Below are 24,687 nucleotides of genomic sequence, written 5' to 3' on the forward strand. Positions count from 1 at the left end.
TCCGGGGAGCGACGGCGGACGCGCGGCTCCCACCCCCTCCCCTCTCACGGGTTCTCCCCTCCCCGGTGGCGGCCGCGGCCCGACCCTGTGGTAGGCGATGGCCCGGGCCCCGAGCGCGGGCTAGCGTGCCTGGGTGCCCGGCCATGGGCTGTATCGGCTCTCGGAGTCCGGCGGGTCAGGGTAAGAGGTGGAGGCCGGGCACGGGTTGGGGAATTGGGCTGCGGCTGCCGGGTGCGCGGGCCGCGGATGGGTGGGGGCCTTGAGGAGGGGGCCGGTGTCGGGAGAGGGAGGAGCCTGCACCCGGGAGGCGGGCCAGACAAGAGGAAGGAGAGGGCAGGAGCGGAGAGGGGGCCAAATCCACTCGGCTTCGCTGCCACGGCCTGTCTGCTTCTGGGCTTTGCAGGCTAGACTCGTGGGCTTTCCACCTGGATTCCCAACCCCAGGGTGGGGGGCTAGGAGGCGCACAGCCTTGGGAGGGGCAAGGTGTCCATGGCGACTGGCCTTCCACACCCACATACTCGTCGCCCCCACGGCCCACACCTCTCCTTTACTCTGCCCTGGGAGTGGCTCTGGTGGGAACCTGCCTCTCCTAGTTGTGTCCCAACCCCCTTAAGGGGGCAGTCTGCAAAGCCCGTCAAGCACCCCACTATGGAGTTTTTGGCTAAAAACTTAATCTCCTTCCTTCAGAGTCAGATGGCTGATGGAGGAGACTGAGGCCCCATTTGGGGCACCTGTGAGCTCCTGATCACCTTAACTGTTTCAGTTTCCTTCCCCCACTCCCAACAAAAACAAATCATCCTACCTTGAGAAAGAGGAGCTGAGAGAGAGGCCATTAGGGCTTCTTAAAACTGCTGATCCCTGCTGCTTGGGTCTTGGTTCCCATTGATGGTGGTGCACTCTGGGGCCTGGCCTCAGTCCTTTGCAGCTGAGGTCTACCAGCCTACTTTTCTTAAGTGTCATGTATTTCTCCAAGCCTGAGGCCAGGTGGGGAGTTGTGAGGTTGAGGGCTGGGTTTATAATGGGTCCTGGGCTTCCAGGGCAGGTGGTCGGTCATACAGGCCTTAGTGTGGTTGGTACTTGAGATTCTTTGGAGCTAAGTCTCTGACTGAGATTTGTGCTTTCCTTGGGTTCCCATGAGGAATTATGGGATTTGTAGTCCTAAATTAACCTCATGACTTTTTGAAGTTGAGAAGCTGCAGGCGGCTCTGATCCTTCTGGCCCTACTAAGGCTTGAAGTTCAGGAAGTCATTCCCTCCTGTAGTCAGGAGAGAGTTTTGCTGACCTCAGAAATGGCTTTGAGAGCCCTGATAAGGTACCAGCTGGGGGCCAGGGATGGCCTGTAACCTTGTATCTTCCTTCTGGTTGGTAGCGTTTCTGGGGACCACCAGCTGGCTGAGGCTCAGGGACAGAGACGGCTGCTCCAGCTAAAGGTCAGTTGTGATGTACATTGCCTGTTGGCACCGTCTAGGGGATGGGCCTCAGCTTCCTGAGCTCCAGAGAGCTCTGCTGGGCCCCTTGTACTCCCACCTCCTCAAAGCCAAGAGGAAGGAGTGTTCTCCTTATGTGACTAGGCACAGGTTCCAAGTGGGGAGGGGACTGGCTCAGCATCCGGAGCCAAAATAAGAATAGAACTGGGAGCTGAGCCTGGAGCGGTTCTGGGCTTTTGGTTCTCTGCATCAACACAGCCAGCATGCCTATGATTTCTGTGCTGGGCAAAATGTTTCTGTGGCAGCGTGAAGGACCTGGAGGACGATGGACTTGTCAGACAAGTCGCAGAGGTGAGACCAGCGACTGTAGATGTGATCTGGGAGGTGAGGGGAAGCTGAGGGATAGGGTCCTCAGGTGGCAAAAGGAAAATTACTCTGGCTTAGATATTGGGAACCAGGATGAAACAGGAACAACCAGGCTGGGGCCAGATAGGGCATCAGGAAAAAAGCTTTAGGCGACTGGGGTGAAAGAAAAAATGGGTTTTTCAGAAGAGAAAAGAGTTGCGTACCAGCTGATGCTGGCGAGAGGAAAGAACCAAGAGAAGGCAGGCACCAAGCCTGTAAAGGGTCCAAGGCGGTGGTGGGGAGGAGGATGGCGATGGTGGTGGAAGAACGCGGTGTGCTTTCCAAGAGGAATGGATAGGCCGAGAAACCCAAGACTGAGAATTTATGAAGTTTAGGTTTCATCCCTAGGGTTCTGATGGCAAAATATCTCCAGAGGAGGAAGGGGGCCCACTGGCTGCCACAAAGTGGCCCCAAGGGCCTGAAGGTCAGGAATGTGAAATAGGGGTTTTCAGAATTGTGGAGAGCACCAGGTGGTTGCTGGTATTCCGGGAGGTGGGGGATGGGTGAGGAGAAATGATATGGCAGCACCGGATGAAAATGGGGATTTTGGCAGAAGTGGGAGCCCAGGTGAACAGCCTTTCCCCCACCCCTCAGTGGCCTCGGACCCCGCTTGGGCTGTGGAGTGGATCGAACTTCCTCGGGGCCTCTCTCTATCTTCCTTGGGATCTGCTCGGACCCTCCGAGGCTGGAGCCGGTCCTCCCGCCCTTCCTCCGTGGACAGCCAGGACTTGCCAGAGGTGCTGGGCCCCTGGTATTGGTAGGGGGAAGGGGGGCCGCATTCACATGAAGGGGATCTGTATCCCCCACCCCCGCCTCGCCAGCCTGCTTCTGGCTCCCTTTTCCTGCGAGCGGAGGCGCTATCCGGCCGGCGGGGCCCCAAGACCGCCCCCGCGCCGGTCTGCTCTGCTCGGCGCGGTGCCAGCGGGCGGGCTTTGCTCCCGCCTTGGGCGCTGACGTCAGCGCATCCCAGGCCGTATCCCGGGAGACCCTGTTGCATGGTGATGGGTTGCCAGGGAGACACACACCTTTTCTCTGGGCCTGGGCCGCAGCTGCGCGGAGCGCCGGCACGGATGGCAGTGGCTGGGGGCAGTGAGGGGAGGGAGGGAGAACAAGCCAGGAAACACCCAGCAGGTGCTCCTCCCCCCCCCCCCCCCCCCCGGGCCTGGCCGGAAGCTAACGGCGCCACCCTGGGGCCCCTGTAAGCCAGGTACTGAGGCGGGGGTTGGGGGGGGAGCAGAGGGTGGGGCTGAGGTCGAGGGAGCAGGTGGAGCCCCTCTTGTGAGGGGTGGGAACCTGATCAGGAGAGCTAGGCAATTCCGGGGAGGGCACATGTGCCTCTGACTTCATTCATTCATTGAGGGAAACATTTGCAGGGCTTGCCAAAGAACACTGAACCAGGTGTGGGGTGGAGGTAGGAAGCCAGGTGAATCAGAGACAGGCCCTGCCATCCCAAGATCCCTCAGGAGAGATGCAAGGGCAGTGCTGGGGTGGGGGTGGGGGCTACTGAAGAAGAGACAGAGAAAGCTGGACTGAAAACCTAACAAGAGGTGACACTTGAGTCAGGCCTTAGACGGTAGGGAGCATTTTGTCAGACAAGGATGGCGTTCTTAGCCCAGGGGAGAGCTGGGTTCCTTTGCCTGGGAGGCAAGAGGGCTGTTTGCTGACAGGGAAGGTGGAAGTGGGTTTGTCCTGGGCAGAGGAGCTAGGTGGCAGATTCCAAGGCCTGGAAGGGGGCAGGAGGTTCAGAGTGGGCTCGCTCCTTCAGTGCCTGACTGTGAAGCTAGCACTTCACTGGACAGTGGAGGAGCCCAGAAAAGATTTTAAATAAGGACATGTGACCAATTGCACTCCGGGGAAGATTATTTGTTTACATTTATACTTTGCCTCATTCACTCAGCCTACGTATTTAGGAAGGTTACTCTGTACCAGGCCCTGTGCTAAACACTGGGGTCACCAAAAGAGACCAAATTCCTCTGAGAGCTAGAGACCAGTGAGGGGCACCAGTGACCAATAAGGAAACACACGAAGTAGACCAAGATTACACACACAGGGTATGTTCATAGAGTATGGTGACTTGTTACAGAGGGAGGATGGACAACTGGTACAGTAGCCAGGAAGACCCTGCTGAGGGTATGTTTCAGCCAAGACCCAAAAGATGAGAAAGAGCCAGCCAGCCCCAGGGGGAGGGAGGGGAACACTTACACAACATTCTAGGCTGAGAAAATCGCATGAATTGAGGGAGCTTGGGGGGGCCACAGCTGTGCTAATCTGGACATGGGGTATTGAGGGCTTGAGGGAGGGAGGGCAGTGAGAGTAGAAAGGATGAGCAAGCTTAGGGGAGAGTTGTTGGTAAATCTGACGTTAGGAGTCAGGCTGAAGGGGCCAATGGTTGGGTGATACAACGTTAGGAAGCAGGGCCCGATGTGGGAAAGGTACTGGGTTTGGTTTTGGTCATGCTGAGTCTGTGGCTATAGAAACAGCTAGAAGACTGAGATGTCTGAAGACTGAGAGGAGGAGAGGGGCAAAGAGGAGAGAACCTGAGGAAGTCCTTGATGGTGTAGCTTTCTCCCTTCCCCCTTTTTTTCCTTATCAAAAGCCCCACTCCATGGTTCTTGACTTCCCAACCTGCCTCCTTCCTCTGGGAGCTGGGAAGATGGGGCTGGGGGTGGCAGCTGCAGTTCTGCTCCTTCAGGTCAGCCCGAATCTCTGCTGCTCCTTGAGAGAACATGGCTTGCTGGCCCTGGCTTCTTACTGTCCCTCTTACATATCCCAGCAGCCACTGGCACATATGTGCTGTCCTGGCGTCTCTTCCCAGCTCCTGTATCCCCATGACACCTTGGGTGGGCTGTGGGCATGGAGGAGAATGCCGTGGTTGCTGGAGCACTGACCCTCTGCTGCTGTCAACCCAAGGTGAATGTTGGAGACACAGTCGCGATGCTGCCCAAGTCCCGGAGAGCCCTAACCATCCAGGAGATTGCTGCGCTGGCCAGATCCTCCCTGCATGGTACGCACCCATCTCCCATCCCTCTGGCCAGTTTGTCCTTCCTGCTTCCCTCCACCCCCCCTTTTTAAAAAGATTTTTATTATTTATTTGACAGAGACACAGCGAGAGAGGGAACACAAGCAGGGGGAATGGGAGAGGGAGAAGCAGGATCCCTGCCGAGCAGGGAGCCCAAAGCGGGGCTCGATCCCAGGACCCTGGGATCATGACCTGAGCCAAAGGCAGACAGACCTTTAACTGACTGAGCCACCCAAGCGCCCCTGTCCTTCCTGCTTCCTTTTGCACATACCCTTCAGGACTGTATCCTGTGAGCTCTAGCTGGGATCTCCCTCTTCCTCCCCTTCTTAGATGCAGCTCAGCTCCCTCTGCCCATCCAAAGGCACATGTGGACCCTAACTGCCACCACCCTTCCACATCCCTCCATGGCCTGTGCCCTTAGCAGGCTTCCTCCTCCTGCCCCACCCGCAGGTATTTCTCAGGTGGTGAAGGACCATGTGACCAAGCCCACCGCCATGGCGCAGGGCCGAGTGGCTCACCTCATTGAGTGGAAGGGCTGGAGCAAGCCAAGCGACTCCCCTGCTGCCCTGGAATCAGCCTTTTCCTCCTATTCAGACCTCAGCGAGGGCGAACAAGAGGCTCGCTTTGCGGCAGGTGGGGACGGGTCAGCCACATGTTTGTCATTGGGATGCTCTTCCCACAGCTCCATCTCTTCTCTCTCCTGTCTCCAACCTGAGCCCTGGTCTTAGTTCTTCAGCTAATTAATCCTGCTAATGAACCTTCTCTGCTGATAAATTCTTTGGCCTCCCTGACAGGCGTGGCTGAGCAGTTTGCCATTGCAGAAGCCAAGCTCCGGGCATGGTCTTCAGTGGACGGCGAGGACTCCACCGATGAATCCTATGATGAAGACTTTGCTGGAGGAACTGACTCAGGTGAGGGAGAGGCAAGCAAGGCCAGTACTCCCAGCTGGTGGGATGGGGGCACTGCCTGAGAGGCCTCGTGATTCAGAGCTCAGTCTTCCGAAGGGGAGGGTGGGGGCAGACCCTGTCCAGGCAGTCGTTGACCTTCCAGGGGGCAAGAGAGCTAGTCATGCTCATGGGTGAGCAGTCAGCAACTGCAAACCAAGTAGTTCCTTTTGCACACATGCTGAACCTTCTCTGCCCATCTGTGCTGTTGGGCCTCGTGGTCCAGAGACCTCGCTGACACCTTCTGGGCGACTACATCTCTTGGGGCGGTGGGGGGGGTCTGCTGTGCCTTGACTTTTTGTTTCGGGGGAGCCCTCTGGCAGCTGTGGCAGCACAGATGGACCGGCAATGTAGCACCTCCTAGGGCCTCGGCCCCAGGCAAACAGGAAGGCATGCTGGGCCCGGACTGCCCACAGGGCTCTGCTGGCTCAGGCTCAGCCTCCTTGAATTCCATCTGAGACCTGTCTCTGGGCTGTTCTCTGGGCCAGTGCTTGCAAAGGGGACCCTGCAGGGCTGTGCAGCTGTGCACGGCCCTCCTTTCATCTTCCAGTTCCTGGACCACATGGCTGACTTCTTCTGTAGCTTCTGGGCTCATGCCTCACAACACCGCCCCCATCCCTGTATGTCTTTGCCTTTGAAGACTGCCTCCACCAGCCTCCACCCGTCCAGCTAATTAACAGATTCTCCAGGGCCAATCCAGGAGAGCAGATTGGCAATACATTAGACCTCTGCTGTGGTCCAGAGGTGACTGATTTGGGTGCCTGAGGCCAAGACGGAGCCTTGAACCACAAATGTTCTTGTTTGATTGAGTTCCAGGTCTGCTTTGACCCCTGGTATAATGATAATAACTTAACATTTATCCAAGGCCACTGCTACCCCACATAGAACCTTTATGCAGATTAGAAAAAAGCACCTGTTTCTCTGGCAGGCACAGCCCCATGTTAGGCCTCGCTGCTGGGTGAGCAGAGTGTGGGCTGAACTCCAGTCCGCCACTCACTGCCTTGGACAGGTTTCCCTTGTGCGGGGAACCAGCAGCACCACCGTGTGTGGTATTTGTGCATTTATCGCCCTCTTACTGTATGCTATGTTCTTTTATATTGGATTCCCAAATTTATTATTAAGTTAACAGAGGCACTGAGAGGTTAAGTGACTTGCCCAAATCTACCCAGCTCCTACCCTTTGCCCCAAAACTAGTGGTGCCGAGGCTGGAGCAGGGAGAATGTGACTTCCAGGTGGGCCGACTGAACCAGGGCAAGTAGGACTATCTTCTTTTCTCTCTCCCCTACAGAGATGGCCGGACAGCTGCCTCTGGGGCCCCATCTCCAGGACCTCTTCACTGGCCACCGATTCTCCAGGCCTGTGCGCCAGGGCTCTGTGGAGCCTGAGAGCGACTGCTCGCAGACCGTGTCCCCAGAGACCCTGTGCTCCAGTCTGTGCAGCCTGGAGGATGGGTTGCTGGGCTCCCCAGCCCGCCTGGCCTCCCAGCTGCTGGGCGATGAGCTGCTCCTCGCCAAACTGCCCCCCAGCCGGGAAAGTGCCTTCCGTAGCCTGGGCCCATTGGAGGCCCAGGACTCACTCTACAACTCGCCCCTCATGGAGTCCTGCCTTTCCCCCGCCGAGGAGGAGCCAGCCCCCTGCAAGGACAGCCAGCCTCTCTGCCCGCCGCCGGTGGGCAGCTGGGAACAGCAGCGGCAAGCCTCTGATGTAGCTTCTTCTGGGGTGGTGTCCTTAGACGAGGATGAGGCCGAGCCGGAGGAACAGTGACCCAGATCATGCTTGGTGGTGGCATGTGGCTCCCGGCCACCGCTGGGGGCAGAGCCTCTGTGCCCAAGTGCGGGCGAGAGGCTTCCGGCAGAGCTCCAAAGCCTAGAGGGCTCCTGGGAGCGCTCACTCCTCCGTTGTGTGTTTTGCATGAAAGTGTTTGGAGAGGAGGCAGGGGCAGGTTGGGGGCGCATGTCCTGCCCCCACTCCTGGGGTTTGCCGGGGGTTGCCCGGGGCCCCTGGGGCATGGCTACAGCTGTGGCAGACAGTGATGTTCATGTTCTTAAATCAAAAACGCCACATACACATTTCCTCCTTGGATGATGTGAACCCCTAAGGGGGTGGTTGTGACTGGGCCTTGTGGGGTGGAACAGGAGGGAGCCCGGCGCCCCCGCCCCCTTCCCCATGCCTCTCTCTTCTCTGCTTCTCTCCACCTCTTAAGTCCATGTGCAGTGCTCGATAGAATTCCCCTACCCCAGGGTGGGCTGGCTCTTACCCTCCTGGAGCCTAGGCTTGAGCCGCCCCCCAAGGGCCCCTTGCCCAGCTGGGCTCGTGCTGTGCTTCGCCTCTCCATCATCTCTAAATCTTCTTCTTTTTCCTAAAAAAAGAGGGGTTTTGGTCTGTTCTTTCAGTCGGGGTGTTCTCTGGGAGGCACTGGATTGATGAAAGCATCTACTCTCCACCCTTTTCCTGGCCCCTTGTAGGATGTGTGGGCAGGGTCCCAGCGGCTCCCAGCCTATCTGGCTGCCCCATACCCCAGGTTCTCCTTAGAGCCGAGCTGGGAGGAGGAGTGGGTGGCCCTGGTTGCTGGGGAGCCGTAAGTGACGGCCATGTTCTTCTAGAGAGGACCACAAGGGGGCCATGCGGGTGGCTGGGCAGCTGTCTGCTGACGCCTGAGCCTGGCAGGAACTGTGCCAACAAGTGACAGTCATATGGGAGTGTCTCTCCTTGGGGAAGGAGGAGGGTAGTGCCTTTCTTGGCTGAATCCAAGGCCAAACTACAGTACCAAGGGCCTCTGCCCCAGCTAGGGTTTGATAACTGAGCAGTAGCAGCTCTGTGGGTCAGGTATTCCATAGACACTGAGCTCTGGAGCTGGATGGCTGTGGGGGCTGTGGGTGGCTGAAGAATTCGGAGCCTTGTAGGCTTTGGCAGGTGAGACGGCCCAAGGTAAGAACAAGAGCTGATGGGCACAGGCATTCTATACATAAGTGGCTCATTAGGTGTTTATTTTGTTCTATTTAAGAATTTGTTTTATTAAATTAATATAAAAATCTTTGTAAATCTCTATATACATCTGGTCATTGGAGGAGGTTCCAGTATAAACCCATCTTAGTTCTACCCTTTTCCCCCTCCAAGGGGGAGCAGGGGTCCAGTGCCTCCACCCATACCCTGCCGGGTGGATGCTGGTCTTCCTGCCCATGGAACACTTGCTGCAGGTGGGCACTCAGAGTCCGGGGAGGACGAACCGGGAGGAGCTTGGGACCCCCCAGGCCTGGAAGGGGGGCTAGGGCTCCAGCCCTTAGTGTAACCACCTCCTTTCCCACGGCAGAAGGAACAGGAGAGCTTCAGGATCAGCACGGCCACTGCCATCCCAGGCTGCCCATCTAAGGGTTCACTGGCACTTATCATCGCTGTCAGAAGGGCTCCCCTCCCGGGGGAGGCCATGATGGGAGTGGGGCCCCCAGAGTGCATGCACCTCCGTGGTCTCTGTGTCACTGCTGCTGGTGGCGCTGTCACGGAAGCTGGCAAGGGGCGGCCGCACTTTGACGCCCTGTGCTGTGACGGAGCCCTCAATTGCCTTCCGGAGCTGGAAGGGGGAGAGGGTCAGATGTGCAAACTCCAAGCTCCGTGCTCAGACTCCACCCCTCGGTGGGCTGGACGCAAGCCTGCATGCCTTTTCTGAAGCAGAAATGGTTTAGTGGCCACTGATCATCTCACCTCCTTTAAAGTGACAATCCCAATGAGTCTGCCGATACTGGTGACATAAGCATGGTCCACTCCCAGTAGTGAGAAGATGGTGTGAGTCTGTGGGGTCGGGAGAAAACACACTGGACATCACGCGCAAGGGGACGGTTTTAAATCACTGGCCAGAGCAGCCCAGGACAAGGTGGGGCTGGGGGAAGGAGGGGCACCCTAGATGGTGGGGGGATAGGAGAACCACCAGAGGGAAAAGAAGAATGAGAATGTTTCCACAGCCAAGCCTCAGAAACATGATAATGGTTATCTTTACGTTCCTTATGTTGATGAAGAAACAGAGGAAGGATTCTTCGTCCCATGTTAGAATAAAGGATGACGGAGGAGAGAACTGTCAAATATGACACCTAATGATTGGCCAGGCACTGCTAGGTCTTTCTGAAATCAGCAATTAATTTCAGTCCTGTTCCGAGACGTAAGGATGCTACCCATCCTGTGGGAGAGGCAGCACGAGCTCAGTGGTGAAGTGACTTCACAGCTCCAGAAGGAGCTTTCCCTCATGCTGCCAAAGGAGGAAGTGTGACATCAGTTCTGCACAGGTGTCCAGTCACAGAGTGTCCCTGCCCTTTAAGGCCATCAGCCCTAAACTCTGTGCCTCTCACCCCCACTTTAGTGGCTGACACATGCTTCCCATTTGCCTCCAGCTGGCTGGCTGTTGGAAGTGGCCCCTCTCCCTGGCTCTGACCGACTGTCGTGGGTGGAAGCACTCCATGTCTCACCTATAGTTCGGCTCTCCCAGGGCTGAGTAGCATCCCAGGTGCTGTTCAGACGGAGCCTGAAGTCCAGGGAAGCGACAGCCATCCACAGCCTCCCATGTCTTTCTTGGTTTGGGCTCTCCCCCCAACTTTCACATGTAATCCCCAACGGCTCAGAAATTATCAACCAGTTCCCCTTGTGTCCTAAGTAGATTTTCTTGGGCCAGATGTCTTGAACAACACTCTCCTGATACAGCACTTCCTGGAATTTAGGGCCTATCACTTATTACTGTGTTTTGAGTGTACTTGTAAGCTTCTTGGCTTAGTGTCTGAATCCAAATGGGCATTAATAACCCAGCTTTCAAGTACCAGTTACTCAGAACTCAGTATAACTGTCTGAAAGCTTTAAAAATATTTTCTTAAACAGTTACTAAATTTTTTTTTTAGTAACGGACTTCCAGAACTTAACTCTCCAGCTAAGGCATGACCGTACCTACAACAGAAGTTAGAAGTTCAGTGTTAGAACAGCTTCTCTGTGCTCCTTTAATACCTTTATCATAACTGTCCTATGGTTATTAGCAAATTCTTCCTCATATCTAACTTGAATCCTACGTGCTGCATGTTTCCTTTAATTTCCTCCTCTGACTTCAAAGGGAAATATACCATTATGAGATTTCTTGTCTTAATAATCCCCTAACTTTGTCTTCTTATGGTTTAATTATCCCTCTATCTTCTCCCAAGTATCCTATCAGATCATTCCCCTGAATTTTTCTTTTTTTTCCACAGCCCTAGTGAGAATGAGCTTCTGTCTTTTAGGTTTGCAAACCACTGGTCCCGGGCAGTCACCAAGCACTGCTGATTTGCTTTCGGAACATCTTGGCCATTCTCTCTGATGCCCTCACCATCCTTACCACAACATCCTCTTGAGTTCTGTTTTTGGTCTCCCTTCCCTCTAACTTGGCTCTGCCATCCTCTGAGCTTTCTCAAACTTGAATTAGAGCCCAGACTCCCCAGAATGGCTCACAAGACCCTTCCCAAAGCCATTCCAGCTGGTCTTTCCAGCCTCAGGTTCTGCCAGGCCCTCCAGCTTATAGCCTCACATATTCACTCATCTTTTTTCTCAAAACATTTATTTCTTATACACGTCAACCCTTCCTTCACTACACTACCTTTTAAAATGTATAAACAGTGATAGGAGACATTCCTTACATATACTCAACTCCTACTATGGCCAGCACTGGTCTAAATATCCTCTATCAAGTCCTTCCTCCAAAGAAAAACCTTTGACAGAGTACTGATCCCCCTCCTACTGACAAGGAAAGTGAAGCCCAGAGAAGCTAAGAAATTCACCGAGGCTACACAGCCAGCTTACACATGGTCAACTGAGGATTTGGGTAAAAGCCTGGCAGTAGCTTTGGCAACCTTGCCTCCCCCACTGCTTGCCTGCCTGCAGATGGCCTCAGAATGAAAGTGGCATATAGCTGGTAGGGCTGGTCTGCTCTAGTCTCCCTGCTTCCTAGTTTCCAATGAATTCTCTCTCCTCCTGAATGTTCTCCTCCTGAACTTGATTAGGCTACTACTGATTGATTCCTCAGGCCTGCAAGGACGTTTTGAATTCTAATCTTTTATGTTCTTATCGCGTCCAGTTCTTTGTACTTTTGTTAGTCGGTTCCTCAAAGGCTTCTTCTCTTCCTCTGATTTTTAAGTTTGTAACAAACACCTACTTTGTTCTTTTTCACTTAAATTTAATTAGACACCAGGAAGCCCATTGGAGGGCCTGCACATCTCGAGCTTGGGAACAGTGAACTGACAGGGGGAGGGACAACAACGTAGCCTTCTGAAAGAATCCTGGGACTGGGGCCAGGAAATCTGGGCTCTGGGCCTCATTCTGCTGTACTGACTCAGGCAAGGGACCTCCTCACTGCCTTAGTCTCCCCGGGTATTAATTAAAGTGGTTAAGTCCCCAGGCTTTTGGGTCAGGCCACCTTGGGTTCCAGTCCGATTGTGCTGCTTACCAGCTGTGTGACATTGGGCAACTTGCTCAATTTCTCTGCATCTCAATGTCCTCATCTATAAAAACTGGAATATCACAATATCTATTTCACAGTCTTGTTATGAGGATTAAATTAAACATGAAGAGCTGAGCAAGTGCCTGACACATAGCAGACACGAAAAAAAATGGCAACATTATTATCACCATCATCATCATGGGATATTTGAGGACTCAGCAGGATGACAGAAAAACTTTAGAGGTTTTAGGAAGAAAGGCTTTAAATAAAAACTCAGTATATTCTCAGGCCTATGGATTTTCCTGCAGTTGCGCTGTAGTTTCCCAGTTACTCTGATCTGAGATCTTTACCCAAAAGCTTATACATTCCTTTATTGCCTTTTGCTTTTTTTTTTTAATACCTTTTGCTTTTCTGTTTCTTTGTGCCCTGTGCTTTCTGGCCCAGCCCCTGCTTGTCTGAGATAGGCTGGCTCTTAGGCACAGTTTGTACCTCGGCTAGCTGCCGGGGCTGCAGATCTTGGGAGCCTTCCTCTGCTGCCTGTCGGCAGCCCCCATATCTTGGAGGCGTGCACGGTTTAAATCTGTCAACAATCGAGCTAAAATACTTGGGTTTTTACCCCAGCACCCTCCCGGGTTTGCCCGCATTCCCTTAGAAGCCTGCAGGTGCCTGCTGATGCAGTGGCTCCGTGCTGGTGAGACCCTACCCTCCAGTGTTGGCCTCTCCCTCCACCAACCTGTCTGCACTCAAGTTTTCTCCCCACTTCTGCAGGCTGTCTTGCCCTTCTCCTGAGCTAGCTTCCTGGTTCTCTACCAGTTTTCCTTTGGCCTACATTAAGTCAGACTTTCTGGGGTCTGACATTCCAAGCCCCCCACTAGGCGTTTCTCAACTTTGTTTATCTCTTCTCTGCAGTGTCCCCACCCCTACTTGGATGTTTGTTAGCTTGTTTATTGGATTTTCTTGTCCTGCTTGTTTCTCACCCATTTTTTTCAGCGTGGGTGTATCAGCCTTATTGGGTGCTGGCAGTCTCCCGCCTGGCTCTGACCCTAGCCTGGCCTTCTGGCTTCCACCCAGCTCAAACCCTGTCTTTGTTGCTGCTTTGGTCCAGAGTTCCCTGGGGGCAAGGCTGACCAGAGGAAAAATGATGCCTGGCTCCACAGTAGGCAGGAAAAGGCTAAGGGGCCCTGGCTCCCGGCCTCCCATCTTTTGAGGCAGTGTGTCTGAAAAACATCTCAGCAAAGAGCCTATCCTCTGCTGTCCTGTTTTCCCCCACTGGCCTGTGTCTAAAGCTGCGGGAGGACCTAGATCCCCCCCAACCCATGCTCCTGAGAGCCCAGGCCAGCCCCCGGGGCCCTGGCCCCTACCTTGTGCAAAGAGGTCCGTTCTACCAGCTGGAAGGGGGCAGGGTCAATTTTGCAGTCACTGAAGTTGACAGGTTCATCCAGCTGCTGTTCCTCCCACTCCAGAATCTGAGAGTATGAGACCAAGAGGATTAGGGCAAAGGTGCCAATATCTGCTCTCACCTCCCTGAAAGCAGGCCTGCCCCTTTTCCCATCCCATGGTCCCTCCCATGGGGACAGCGGCAATGATGATGACTACATACTCCCAGGCAGAATGAGGGTCCAGAGTCCAGTCACACCTTACCTCCTCAGGGCTCATCTCTCCTTCCAGGTCTGAGTCACTCTAGGAGAGAGGGAGGGAGGCTGGCAGCTAGTAGCTGGGGGGAGGTGGAGGAAGGTGTAACCTCCCACCCCAGCTTGGAGAGGCTGATGCCCTAGACCCCAGCCCTCCCTGGCTAGTGCTCCAGAGCTGCAGGAAGGAAGAGAGTGCTTACCGCCAGGGAGATTCGGACCCGCTTCAGCTTGCGCTTGTCACCTGATTCCGACTTCTCCAACTTTGTTAGAGCCAGAGAGAAGAGGAGTTGATGTTACAGGGAGGGAGGTGAGGGTAAGCGGCAGAGCTGAGAGGAAGGGCACGCAGCAGGGACAGAGCTGACGTCTGGGAGGGCAGAAGGGCAGGGAGAATGGAGGAAGGCTTTGCAGGGTAAATGGAGAGGTAGTCTCAGTGTCAGAGAGAGCTGGAAAGAAAGAGACAGAGAGACTCCAACCACTCACCTCTGAAGCAGCCTCGGGGGGTGGACTGCCACAGAAGAGGCTCCTGAGAGCGATGCCTGCCTGCTCCATGTTCCCTGTGTTCCCAAACACAAGGCGGGGGGGTGGGGTGGGGGTGGCAATGTCATCTCTGAGGGAGAGGACCAGCAGGAGGTGAGGAGGGCAAGAGGAGGGTGTCCAGGTTCTACCCCAGGCCTGTCTGGACAGCCTCTCACCTGGGCTGTGATCAAGTAAAATCTCAGGGTTGGGTTCTGGCTCTGCTGGTGGGAGGCAGGCTCACCTGTGGGACTCTCCCCAAGGTTCACGGTGTTGCTGGGCCCCCTCTTGAGAGCAGGTTTCAGGGGCTTGTGAGTGTCTCCCCGGGCTGCGGGGAAACCTGAGTCCTCTGTGTTCACCTACGAGGGCAAGGAAGGGGCTGGTGAAGGCTATGGCCCCAGATTGCCTCTATGTCGCCCTCCCAATCAGTCTACACCACATTTACAAAGTTTGTGTGCCTGTGGCTCTTTTCCTCCTCACCTGGAAGCGGACAGAGGCCTCAGGGCTGGGGGGACTTTCCTGATCAGGAGGTGGAGAGGTCTGGGCAGCCCGATGCTCTTGCGCATACTGCCGCCGGCGAGCTGGGCTCAGCTGGGCCGCCAGCAAAGCCACCACCTGTGAGCGCTCAATGGAGCCCAGGAGGATCATGGACTCTGGACAGAGCAGGAGCGAGGACTCAGTAGCTGGGCGGGAGGTCCTCCTACCCAACCCCCTGGCCTGCTTTCACACCCCCAGTGTGGCCTTGGACATAGGCCACATACCAGAGGGAACTTCTGGATGGCAAATGCTGGCCTGATCCCTTTGGAACCAAGGACACTGGTTCTGAGCTTCCTGCGCTCTCCCCCTTCCTGAGTGGCAACCCTGGGAGATGCCACTAGCACTGGGGTCCCCTCCTGCTCTCACCAGGGGACTCTACGAGGGCCAACATGCGGCCCTTGGTCCTGTGCAGAGCCAGCCGAAGGTCTCGGAAGGTACAGCTGAGGGCCACATAGGGAACGTCCCGTACCATGATGTCCTCCACTCGCATCCGGTATTGTCTGAGGACAGACGGGAGGCACTGGGTTTGTGCTCACGATGGGTAGGGTGGCCCAGAGCACTACATCCCAGGGCCTTAAAGAAGGCCCTAAAGCCTGCAGGGACAAGAGCTAAAAGGCAAGGAGTATGATCAAGTGGGGCCAGCCATGGCCTCCCCCACATTGTGGACGGGGCAGCTCTGGCCAGAAGGGAGCAGGACAGCTGGTCTTCCAGCTTCGCTGGCTGAGGATCTGGCTGGAGATGGGTCTGAGGGGTCCTCCCGACCCTCACCCGCACCCCCCTTGTCGCCCAGCCCTCCATACTGGTGGCGGCCCCAGCCCAGCTCAGGCAGATAGGGCAGTTTCTTGATCCGGATGATGCTGTCATAGAGTGAGGGCTGTAGGCTCTGGGCAACGGCGTTGGCCAGGATGACGGCGATCATGACGGGTAGGATGTGGGCGATCTGGCCCGTGAGCTCGAACACGATCACAGCCGTGGACACTGTGTGTGTCACTGCTCCTGCCAGGGCGGCCGCCCCTGGGGAGAGGCACCCTGAGTCTCCTCAGGGTGCCCAGGCTCCCAGAGGACCCTCCCTGCCCAGAGATGGTCCTCTGGGAGCTTCAGAGCCACCCAGTTACAGATCTGGGAACTGGCTTCTGCATCTGAGGGAAACCTGGTTTCTGCCAGCAGGGGGCACCAGAACCTCAGACACGGTGGCCAGGCCAGGGGTCTTCAAGACAGGTGGGGCTCCAGAGCACTCACCCACCACTGCATAGCCCCCAGGAACGATCCGGTAGGTGCTGCCGTCAGTGTGAATCCCGTCTGGGAACCAGGCAGCCATGCTTTCGCCCACCAGACGCCCGAATGCTGCTCCTTCAGGGAGGGGGGTGGGAAGAGAAACAGGTAGTGGAGGGGGAGGGTGGGGGGCACTAGGAAGAAAGAGGGTCAGAAGGTGGGGAAGGGGCCAGTGGGTCACTCAGTACAGGGGACAGTCAGGGGGGTGGGGGCTGGGGCTGGACCAAAACCCACTCCCAGGCAGAGAGGGGACGGTCGGCGGGTGGGAAGGGTGCAGGTAAGGACAATAGGCAGCTGAGGACTCACCAATGACAAAGACTGGCATGAAGGCCCCGCAGGGCACTGGGATGGTAGTGGCCAGCGCAGACATCCAGAACTGTGGGCAGTTGGCCGTTCAAACAGGCAGGAGTCCCCGCCAGGCCCCTGACAGCCCCTAGTTCCACCCTGAGGAGCCTACATTGCTTATTATCCATCAGGCACAAATTTCCAGCTCTCCCAGAATCCCCCAGAGGCGAAAGAAGGAGGAGGACTCCAGAACCAGATGGCTTAGGTTCAAATCTCACTCTGCCATCTCACTCTGGGCCAATTATGTAACCTCTTTGTGCCTGGACTTCCCATCTTTAGGACAGGGCTACTGACAGTTCCTTTCTCACAGTACTGTTGTGAGGTTTAAAAGGGATTACCATAAGGGAAATACTTAGAACACTGTCTGTCACCTGGCAAGCCCAGGTCAGCATTAGCAACGTACGTAAAGAGTCCTACCTTCATGAGAATGAAGACGACCAAGGTGAGGAAGACGTTGGCACGTGGCGGGCTCCAGGCCTGTGAGGTTCCTGGTGGCTCGAGGTCCTCCACCAATCCCTGGCGGACCCACGTCCGGTTGTCAAACAGGGTGACCAGAGTTTCTTTCTGAGAGAGCTACAGGGGAACAGGCGTGCCTCAGGCCGGCGGAGAGCCAGCATGAATGGTCTCTGACCCACAGGAGAGCAAAGGCTGTTGGGTTTAGAAGGGATATACCCCAAGGCAAAGCCCAAGTCTCTGTTCTGCCTGGATTTACCTGTCCGGCCATGAACTGTCCAAAGCCAGGGGGGAAGGTCAGAGTGGAGATGAGCAGGGTCACCAGAGCCGGGAAGAGCAGGCGTCTAGAGACGTGGGTTTCATAGCATCAAACTCGGGCGGTGTAACTACTACAGACTAGTGACAGTGGTGCCCTCACACACCTCAGGGATGACGTCACAGTGGAGTCCTGGCCCTCACACAGAAGCAAGCACACAGTTGTGAGAGAAGGTCCCCTTTGCTGTTCCTGGTGTGATGGCCCCAAGGGAGAGGGCTGTCTGGGTTCTTATCAACCCAAATGTCTCTCTGTCAGCTTGTAACTCCTCAGGTAGGCAGCAGAAAGGCCAATCCATCCCCCCCCACAGCCCTCTCTGGGACACCTCTGAGCTGTGACTCCTCCGCTGTTCTCAGGAGCCCCAGCTGAAGGGTGCAGGGTGCATCATGTGAGTGTGGAGAAGTTTCTGCCTCTGTCTCTCTTTCTGTGGTGACTTAGAGTGAAGGTGAGTGTTGGAGAGAGCTGGGGTCACTCATGAAGTTGACCAAAGGTACCAGAGGGAGCAAGTTCAGTGGGCTGCCCTTTCTCTGAAGGACATCAGTCCCAAGAGAAGTCACGTCTCAGGCCTCCCCACTCCTGATCCTCAAGGTCACAAATGAGAGAACTGCACTCTGAAGATTAAAAAAAAAACTCACCTACCTCCATGCTTCCACAGCGGGAATTAAGACTCAAACTCTCTCCAGGGAGCACTGCCATCTGGCCAGGCCAAAGCCAAGGGCCTAAGGAAGGCTTAGTCTTTTTTTTTTTTTTCTTAATATATACTTTTTAAAATTTTTATTTTTAAGTACTCTCTACACCCAATGTAAGGCTCAAACTTACAACCCTGAGATCAAGAGTGGTATGTTCTACTGACTGAGCCAGCCCGGCACCCCATGGAAGTCTTACTCTTTAATCTAAAGTGCCTCGACGAAAAATCCAGGAAGTGCCAATTCTGAAGTAACCTATAAAAAGCCAGAATGTTCAATCATCCTGGAAAACACTATTGGCTGCTGTTCTCAACCAAGTGCTAGCTCACCAGCACCTTTAACTGCTATCTGCCATCTCACGGGTCTCTGGCCAACCCCCCACCCCCAACCCAGAGAGGCCTAAAGCCCAGATCCAACTCACTTCTTCATGAGGAAGCGGTTGATGGTTTTCTGCTTCCGCATCACCTGCACAATCTTCCTGTTCAGGTAGACGAAGAGCGCTCCCCCAAAGCCACTGGCAATACTGGAGAGGGGAGAAGCACCAGAGTAAAGGGGGGGAGGTCTTCCCTCTTTCAGCTCCTCGTCCCTGATGCACCCTGGTTCCCTGAGCTCCTCACCCAATGACCGCAAAGGCTGGCAGCTCCTGGAGGTCGAAGGGGAAGTCAAGCCGGAACCGGGTTTTGAAGAGAGCCGTAATGGTCTCTGAAAGGAAAGCAGAGGTGCGGAGGGAGGCAGGTGTACTGTGTGGGCCCCTCTGGAGCCACCTCAGGGGATCCTCTCAACCCCCCGTTACCCCCCCACCTTCATCACGGTTCCAGACTGCCAAGACCCGGAAGATGAAGGCACTGAAGGTGGCAGCAAAGAAGCCTCGCCAGTAGTTCCGCACTGCGAAGAAGGTGGACGTGACCTCGATGCTGAACAGGACGCCTGCGTGGGTGGGGGGGCAAGGCACAGTGCCGCCTGAGGCCTGGGCCCAAGGAGGGTAGGCCAAGGGCAGGGCTGGGGGGCTTGCCCCACTGCCTACCTCCAATAGGTGCCGCAAAGCAGCAGCCTACACCCACGGCACAGGCGGCGGCCAGCATCTCTGTGTTCCGGGATTCATTCTGCCAAGAGCCGCGGTGGTGGGGATGGGTGTCAGCATGGCCCCCACAGCCCACCCTGTCCCTCTACCTTCTCCCAGGGTCCCCCTCACCTCATAGATGCCCCCGAAAAGGGAGAGGAACTTGCTGAGCAGGGCAGCACACATGCTAGCGATATGCACAAAAGGGCCCTGGTGGGTAGGGACAAGTGCTGAGTTGGTAAGGGACACACCCTGACCCTGGCCTGTTTTCTTCTCCCCCTGGGAGGGACTCCTTTAGGCCCAACCTGGGGTTACCTCTTTGCCAAGGGGCATTCCGCTGCCCAGGGCACAGGTTAGCCCAATGACCTTGGCAACAAAGGTCTTCAGGGTGAGGTATTCCTTCAGCACCACACCCCGCAAGATGGTCTTCATCTCAGGGATGCCGGAGCCTGCACAGGTGATGTCCCGGGAGAGTCACTTGATGTGGCCATTCCAGGACTTCTCCTCCCTGCCCTCCCCTTCTCTCCCACTGTACCAACAGCCTGAGGAGCCAGGATCTGTGTGAATCCAGCTGAGAAAGTGATGAGGACGATGGGGTAGGTGACCCAGGCCAGGTACTGGAGAAAGAGGCTGGTGTTCAAGCCCCGGGACATCCACTGTTGAGCTGCAGGGAGAAGATGAGCTACTGGACCTCAGGGGTACACACCCAGTCCCCACCTAGCTGCTGTGACATACTGATATGGCAAGCTATCCCAGGGAATGCCAATCGCAGAGAGCCTAGGCACAAGGGGTAGAGAGGGGACCCTAGAGAGCATTCATGGGGCCAAAGATCACAATAGGTAAGCTGGTCAGTTGGGGAGGGGAGGGAAATTGTGGCCTATGGGAGGGGCAGGGATGGTGCCTGAACAAGGGGCAATTAGGCTGGCTGGGGAAAGTGGTCAGGCACCAAGGAGCCAAACTACTTGGACAAGTGTGGCATGGAGGAAGCAGGTTGCTTCTTCCCATCTGCTGCCTGCCAGCCCTTGTCCTTACCCTGCAGACAGGCAGCGATGGCATAGTCCATGGCCCAGCTGACCAGAGCCATGAGGAGCCCCAGCAGGACCAGGAAGATCCAGTCTTCACCAACCCTGGACACCAGGAACTTATGGCAGCGTACGGAACAGACTGCGAGCAGGGCAGAGAAGAGTGGGCAGGCTAGCACCAAAGTGCTCCTACCTCTGCCCCCCTCCCAACCTGCCACCTCCCAGTGGGTAGCTCTATGGAACCCACCCCCCTAGGCACAGCAGCGAGGTCTCCTGCCCCAACCCAGGTCTCACTGCGGCATCGGGCGCAACGGCTCTGTCCATATTCCAGAAGCTCTGGAGGAGCCCGAGAGGAAGGTGGACCCCTCCAGGTCTCGGGCCCTCCCAGGCGAATCCGAGCAGCTTCCTCTTTGGCAAAGGCCCCAAGGTCCTGAGTATACCGGCCATACATCTGAGCAATGGGGAAGATGGGGGCATCAGCAGATGTGGGCTGAATGGGGACCACTGCATCAATTCCCCTTCTCCCAGCCACCACACTATATGCCTCCTTGACTTGAGGTGTGGAAACAATGCACACTGTGGACTGTGGGGGCTGTGTTGGCCAGACTGATGGGGACAGCCAAGGTACAGGGCACATTGCTGGGGGTGGCAGAATAATTGGTCCTCTTCTCCCAGGCCTGCCTGGGAGCATGGAGGAGGAGTGGGAGGGAAGTCCCCAGAGGAGGAAAAGATGGAAAAAACCTAAGGCAGTCCAAAAGTGGGAGGAGGGAAGGTCAGAGAATAAGGGATGGTCAAGGACAGAAGGGTAACAACAATGAGGGCCTCAGGGAGCTGGGGGCAGCTGAGTTGGGCCTAGGAGCAGGCGGGGCCTCAATCCTTATCACGTTCCTGCTGGGCTTCTAGCCTGTGACCAACACCGCTGCACCCTTCCCACCCACCCTAATCCTCTTGTCCCCATTCTCCACCCCTACCTCCCCCCAACTGGCCTCCCAGCCCAGCTGGGAGTGGAAAGTCTCTGGGTGGGTGGAGAGTGTTGGGTGGCCTTAGCCCCTACTCTGGAGCTGCCCTGAGTCCACTGGTGGGCTGGGGGGTGGCAGAAGCAGATGGCTGGGCTGTGACTGGGGATGCTGGGGTGCTGGGAGGGAGAGTCGCTGAGCCTCAGCTAGACCTGCCAAGCTGGGCGTGTGTTGGGGGGCGGGGAGGAGTAGATTCCGGCTGCCACCCGCAGAGCTTCGGGACACAAAGGGCTCCTGTTGGGGCTGGGGTTGGTGGGGGGGGGCGAGGGAGGGAAAGATAGAGACACACAGAGAGAGAGAGTGATAGAGAGGGAGGAGAGGGAAGCAGAGAGAGGAGAAAGGTAAAAGAGAGCCCAGAGGAAGAGGCAGAAAAGAGAAAAGAGGAGAGGAGAAAGGAAGAAGGAAGGAGGAAAAGAGAGAAAGAGAGTACAAAGAGGCAGGACACAGGGCATGAGGGGGAGGTGATAGGGTATGAGAGAAAGACAAAGGGATTAGAAGGAGAAGGGGGAGAGGCTGGAGCAGAGTGTTGGGAGAGAGCCTGACCCTGAGGTTTCGTTCCAGAGATAGAGACCAGGCGGAGGAGGTAGAGATGGGGCTGGTGCAACAGACAGACACCATTTCAGAGGTCAGGTGCCTGGCTTCCTTGCCCAAAGCCCCATTCTCAGCCAGTGCAGACTGATAGACACCTCCCCCACTAGCCAAGGCTTGCCCCTCTCCCCTTGCTCCACCCCTGCCCTTGCCACCTCTCCCTGTCATCATCCTGTTTCATCCAGTCTTTCTCATAACGGGCACCTCCCAGCCCCAGCTACAGCCCAGGACCTCTACTCCTGGAGACATTCCCTCCCTGCCTCCTTCCTGGGCAAATTCCAACCCAAGCTGGTAAATGTGGCCCACTCTCTTCCCTCGAGACCGGGTCCTCTGCCCTGTGACACAAGAAGGGGCAAAAGGCTTTGGAAACACTAAGTTACAAGGGCGCCCATAATCAGCTCACAGCCCCAGGACCCCTGCTTCTGAAGAGGTCAAGGGACACCCCTGAGGTGGGTGGGGGCTGGATACCCAGAGTCAGCATGGACAAAGGTCCCCATTCCCACACCCATTCCTGCTTGACACATCCTCCCTAAAGTTCCTGTACCCCGGGATGGCAGGTCACCTCTTCCCCGGAGAATCCGGAGGGGTTCCTGCCAATGCTGGGTTGCCAGCCCCCACAGGGGTAAGGGCTGGGGCTGGGTTTGGGTCTGAACATCTTTCTACACACTCTTGTTTCTACTTCCAGCATAGTGCCAAGCACTTAGTGGGGACAGAGGGAGTGTCTCGGATGGTGGAAACGGGAGGGAAAAGAGAACAAGTTCAAGGGTGAGTGGTGCTGGGAAGGGGGTAGTGGTGTGCTGAGACCTCAGCCCAGGTGGTGAGAGGGAGGAGCAAAGAAAACGCGTATGCTGGGGTGGTAAATGGAAGGACACCTGGGATAAGCACCTGATGGCCTTGTCCTCTGCAGTGCCCCCCGCCAGCCGCCTCGGTTGCATGCAGCTTTCTACCCTTTAGCCTTCCAGCCTCTCAGGCCCTCGAGCCTCAGTTTCCCCAGCTCAGAAGGCTAGGGCGGGGTTAGGGTAGCCCCCCCCCCCCCGGGCCTCGCGCTTCCAAGGGTAACCCGGAGCAACGGTCCCCGAGTGTGCTCCCGAGGGCTCGTCTCGGCTTACCAGGGTCTGCTCGTACTGCAGCGCCCGCGGCTCCATCCCTTCCGCCGCCGCCGCGGCCCCCGCGGCCGCCATCTCTGCCTACAGCCCTCTGGCCTCCCGCTGTGGCTCGGGCTCGGGCCCGGACTCCGATCCCAGCCCGCAGAGCCCCCACCAGCAGCCGTCCCGTCCCTGCCGCCCCGGCGGCCGAGTGCAGAGTGCGGCGGGTGCCGGGCGGGCGCTGCTGGCTCAGCCTCCGGCTCGCGTCCCCTCCTCGGCGGGCGGGCCGAGGGCGGTGCCCTCCGCGCCGCTCCGCCCGCCCGCCCATCCACTGGGGCCGGCCCAGCCGGGCGGGGGTCTGCGTTGGGGCCGCCTCCCGAACTGCCGGGAGGCGGAAGGGGGAGCTTGGAACGTGCTACCTGGTTCCCCCTCTGCGCGGAGGCCTGGGACTGAGAGGGGCGCTGGGGGCTAGAGTGGGGGCGGGGCCGCTGGCACGTGGAGGGGCCGAGCCCGGCCCGCGGCGCCGGGAGTCCGGGCTGGAGGGGCTGGAGGGGCTGGAGACGCCGGGGCGGTAGGGCCTGGGGCCGGGGCTGCAGGGCCGTCTAAATCAGGCTCTGGGCTCAGTCTCTCAGAGTGGAGCCCACTCTGGCTTCTCCCGAGGGGCCAGCGGCTCAGACGGGCCTGGCAAGGCCCCTCTGCTCTGTCGAGGGTGAGAAGCAAAGGTGTGTGTGGGGGGGGGGGGACCCAGGGGGCGTTCGCTAGGCCTAGAAGGCGGGGCCGAGGAGGTGATGCTCAGAACCGAGACGCTCGGTCTCTCTCATTCTCCTCCCTCCTCCTCCTCTTTTCCGCGGCTCCCTAGGAAGTCGCACCTGGAACAACCCGGCCCGCCGGGTGTTCCCGGGTGGAGGTGGGGAGGGAAAGTGAAGGGGTGAGGCTCGAGGGAAGAGATGTCTAGGTGCTGGCGAGGCCTCCTGGAAGGCGGGCGTGGGGGTACAGAGGTCGCTTTTTCCTGGCAGGGCCCAAGGAGAAACTCGAGTAGCTCCTGACGTCTCGCCACCATGGGGGAACAGAGGCGAACAGCCTGCTGGGGCTCTGCGTTCTCTCTCAGGGTCCGGAGGAGGATAGAGCAGAGGGTGGGGTGAGCACAGGGTGGATGGGCAATGTAGGAGCTAGTGCTGGGGGAGAGGCCAGTGCACAGGAAACAGGGAGTGTGCGGGACGACGCAGGACCAGGATGAAGGGGCATGTGGGAGGCAGAGGCAGTGCCAGAAAGGAGACAGTGTGAGAGGAGCCAGCACCCAAGAGGAAGGGGCAGTAGAAAGGAAGAGCCAGTGTCTGTGGGAGAGGACAGTGCCTGCATGAAGGAGCCCATAGACCAGCGTCCAGAGGGAGAAGGCAATGGTGCGGGAACAGGTAGTACCAAGCTGAAGGGGCAGTGCTCAGGAGGAGAGCAGTGCGATGGGGTTAATGCCAGGCTGAAGGGGCGGAGTGGAAGAGAGTAGGGCCCAGGGGAAGAGAGCAGGTAGGGAGGGTACAGTACCAGGGGAGGGGACAAGTGTAGGCTTTCCTCTTCCCCATAGTGACATCATGGCAAATTCCCAAACTGGACGGACCCGGCTCGGGTGACATCCAGCAGGGCCAAGCCGGTCAGGTCCTAGCCGGGCAAGGCCTCAGTGCCAACTGGGGGGGACTGGGCTCTGCGCCCTGCAGGGTCAGCGCGCTGGAGGCGGAGTTCTCTTCTGCCCGCCCCCGGCGCGGACTGTGCCCTCGCCGGGCACGCAGACCAGCAGGTTAAGGCTTGGGCCGGGTTTCTCTGGGCCAAGGATCAAGGCCCCCGTGCATTCCAGTCTTCCCGACCCGGACTCTCAAGAGGGCGCAGTAGAGCTTCGGCGTACAGCTAGAAACGGCGCCACCTCGGCCGGAGGTGGAACTA

The 24,687-nt window shown here is 56.9% G+C and overlaps 2 protein-coding genes across 7 annotated transcripts; one reads left to right on the top strand and one right to left on the bottom strand.

Moving 5' to 3' along the window:
* Nucleotides 1-5: 5 nt before the first annotated feature.
* FAM131A (family with sequence similarity 131 member A) lies at nucleotides 6-8,831 on the top strand. Of its 5 annotated transcripts, XM_044251915.1 has the most exons (7): nucleotides 118-180; nucleotides 1,370-1,430; nucleotides 2,427-2,569; nucleotides 4,743-4,836; nucleotides 5,302-5,484; nucleotides 5,646-5,762; nucleotides 7,084-8,831. In XM_044251915.1, exons 4-7 carry the CDS (start codon nucleotides 4,767-4,769, stop codon nucleotides 7,557-7,559), a joined length of 846 nt encoding a protein of 281 aa, XP_044107850.1. In that variant the 5' UTR covers nucleotides 118-180; nucleotides 1,370-1,430; nucleotides 2,427-2,569; nucleotides 4,743-4,766; the 3' UTR covers nucleotides 7,560-8,831. The 5 variants fall into 5 exon arrangements, with proteins under 5 accessions (XP_044107849.1, XP_044107850.1, XP_044107851.1 ...); XM_044251914.1 differs by lacking the exon at nucleotides 1,370-1,430 and having other exon boundaries at nucleotides 6-180; XM_044251916.1 differs by lacking the exon at nucleotides 2,427-2,569.
* CLCN2 (chloride voltage-gated channel 2) lies at nucleotides 8,780-22,987 on the bottom strand. Of its 2 annotated transcripts, XM_044251910.1 has the most exons (24): nucleotides 22,780-22,987; nucleotides 20,361-20,517; nucleotides 20,077-20,208; nucleotides 19,580-19,708; nucleotides 19,360-19,493; nucleotides 19,177-19,254; nucleotides 19,009-19,087; nucleotides 18,786-18,911; nucleotides 18,602-18,686; nucleotides 18,406-18,507; nucleotides 17,245-17,329; nucleotides 16,950-17,105; nucleotides 16,494-16,563; nucleotides 16,155-16,265; nucleotides 15,716-15,929; nucleotides 15,282-15,415; nucleotides 14,859-15,031; nucleotides 14,623-14,737; nucleotides 14,346-14,419; nucleotides 14,066-14,125; nucleotides 13,876-13,914; nucleotides 13,596-13,700; nucleotides 9,495-9,581; nucleotides 8,780-9,363 (listed from the first exon to the last, which is right to left on the bottom strand). In XM_044251910.1, the coding sequence occupies exons 1-24, from the start codon at nucleotides 22,849-22,851 to the stop codon at nucleotides 9,169-9,171; spliced, it is 2,712 nt and encodes a 903-aa protein (XP_044107845.1). In that variant the 5' UTR covers nucleotides 22,852-22,987; the 3' UTR covers nucleotides 8,780-9,168. The 2 variants fall into 2 exon arrangements, with proteins under 2 accessions (XP_044107845.1, XP_044107846.1); XM_044251911.1 differs by lacking the exons at nucleotides 8,780-9,363; nucleotides 9,495-9,581 and adding an exon at nucleotides 9,588-10,718.
* Between the last annotated feature and the right edge of the window lie 1,700 nt (nucleotides 22,988-24,687).

Source organism: Neovison vison, chromosome 6 (assembly GCF_020171115.1).
Source record: "Neovison vison isolate M4711 chromosome 6, ASM_NN_V1, whole genome shotgun sequence".
Lineage (NCBI taxonomy): Eukaryota > Metazoa > Chordata > Mammalia > Carnivora > Mustelidae > Neogale > Neogale vison.

Excerpts from the sequence above, each read along its gene's own strand:
- CLCN2 (XM_044251910.1), bottom strand. The coding sequence starts at position 22,851 with ATGGCGGCCGCGGGGGCCGCGGCGGCGGCGGAAGGGATGGAGCCGCGG. Across the intron at positions 19,494-19,579 it reads CCTGGCTCCTCAGGCTGTTG|GCTCCGGCATCCCTGAGATG; the intron begins GTACAGTGGGAG and ends TCACCTGTGCAG. Across the intron at positions 18,912-19,008 it reads CTTTGCGGCACCTATTGGAG|GCGTCCTGTTCAGCATCGAG; the intron begins GTAGGCAGTGGG and ends CCACCCACGCAG.
- FAM131A (XM_044251913.1), top strand. The coding sequence starts at position 1,691 with ATGCCTATGATTTCTGTGCTGGGCAAAATGTTTCTGTGGCAGCGTGAA. Across the intron at positions 5,485-5,645 it reads AGAGGCTCGCTTTGCGGCAG|GCGTGGCTGAGCAGTTTGCC; the intron begins GTGGGGACGGGT and ends CCTCCCTGACAG. Across the intron at positions 5,763-7,083 it reads TGCTGGAGGAACTGACTCAG|AGATGGCCGGACAGCTGCCT; the intron begins GTGAGGGAGAGG and ends TCTCCCCTACAG.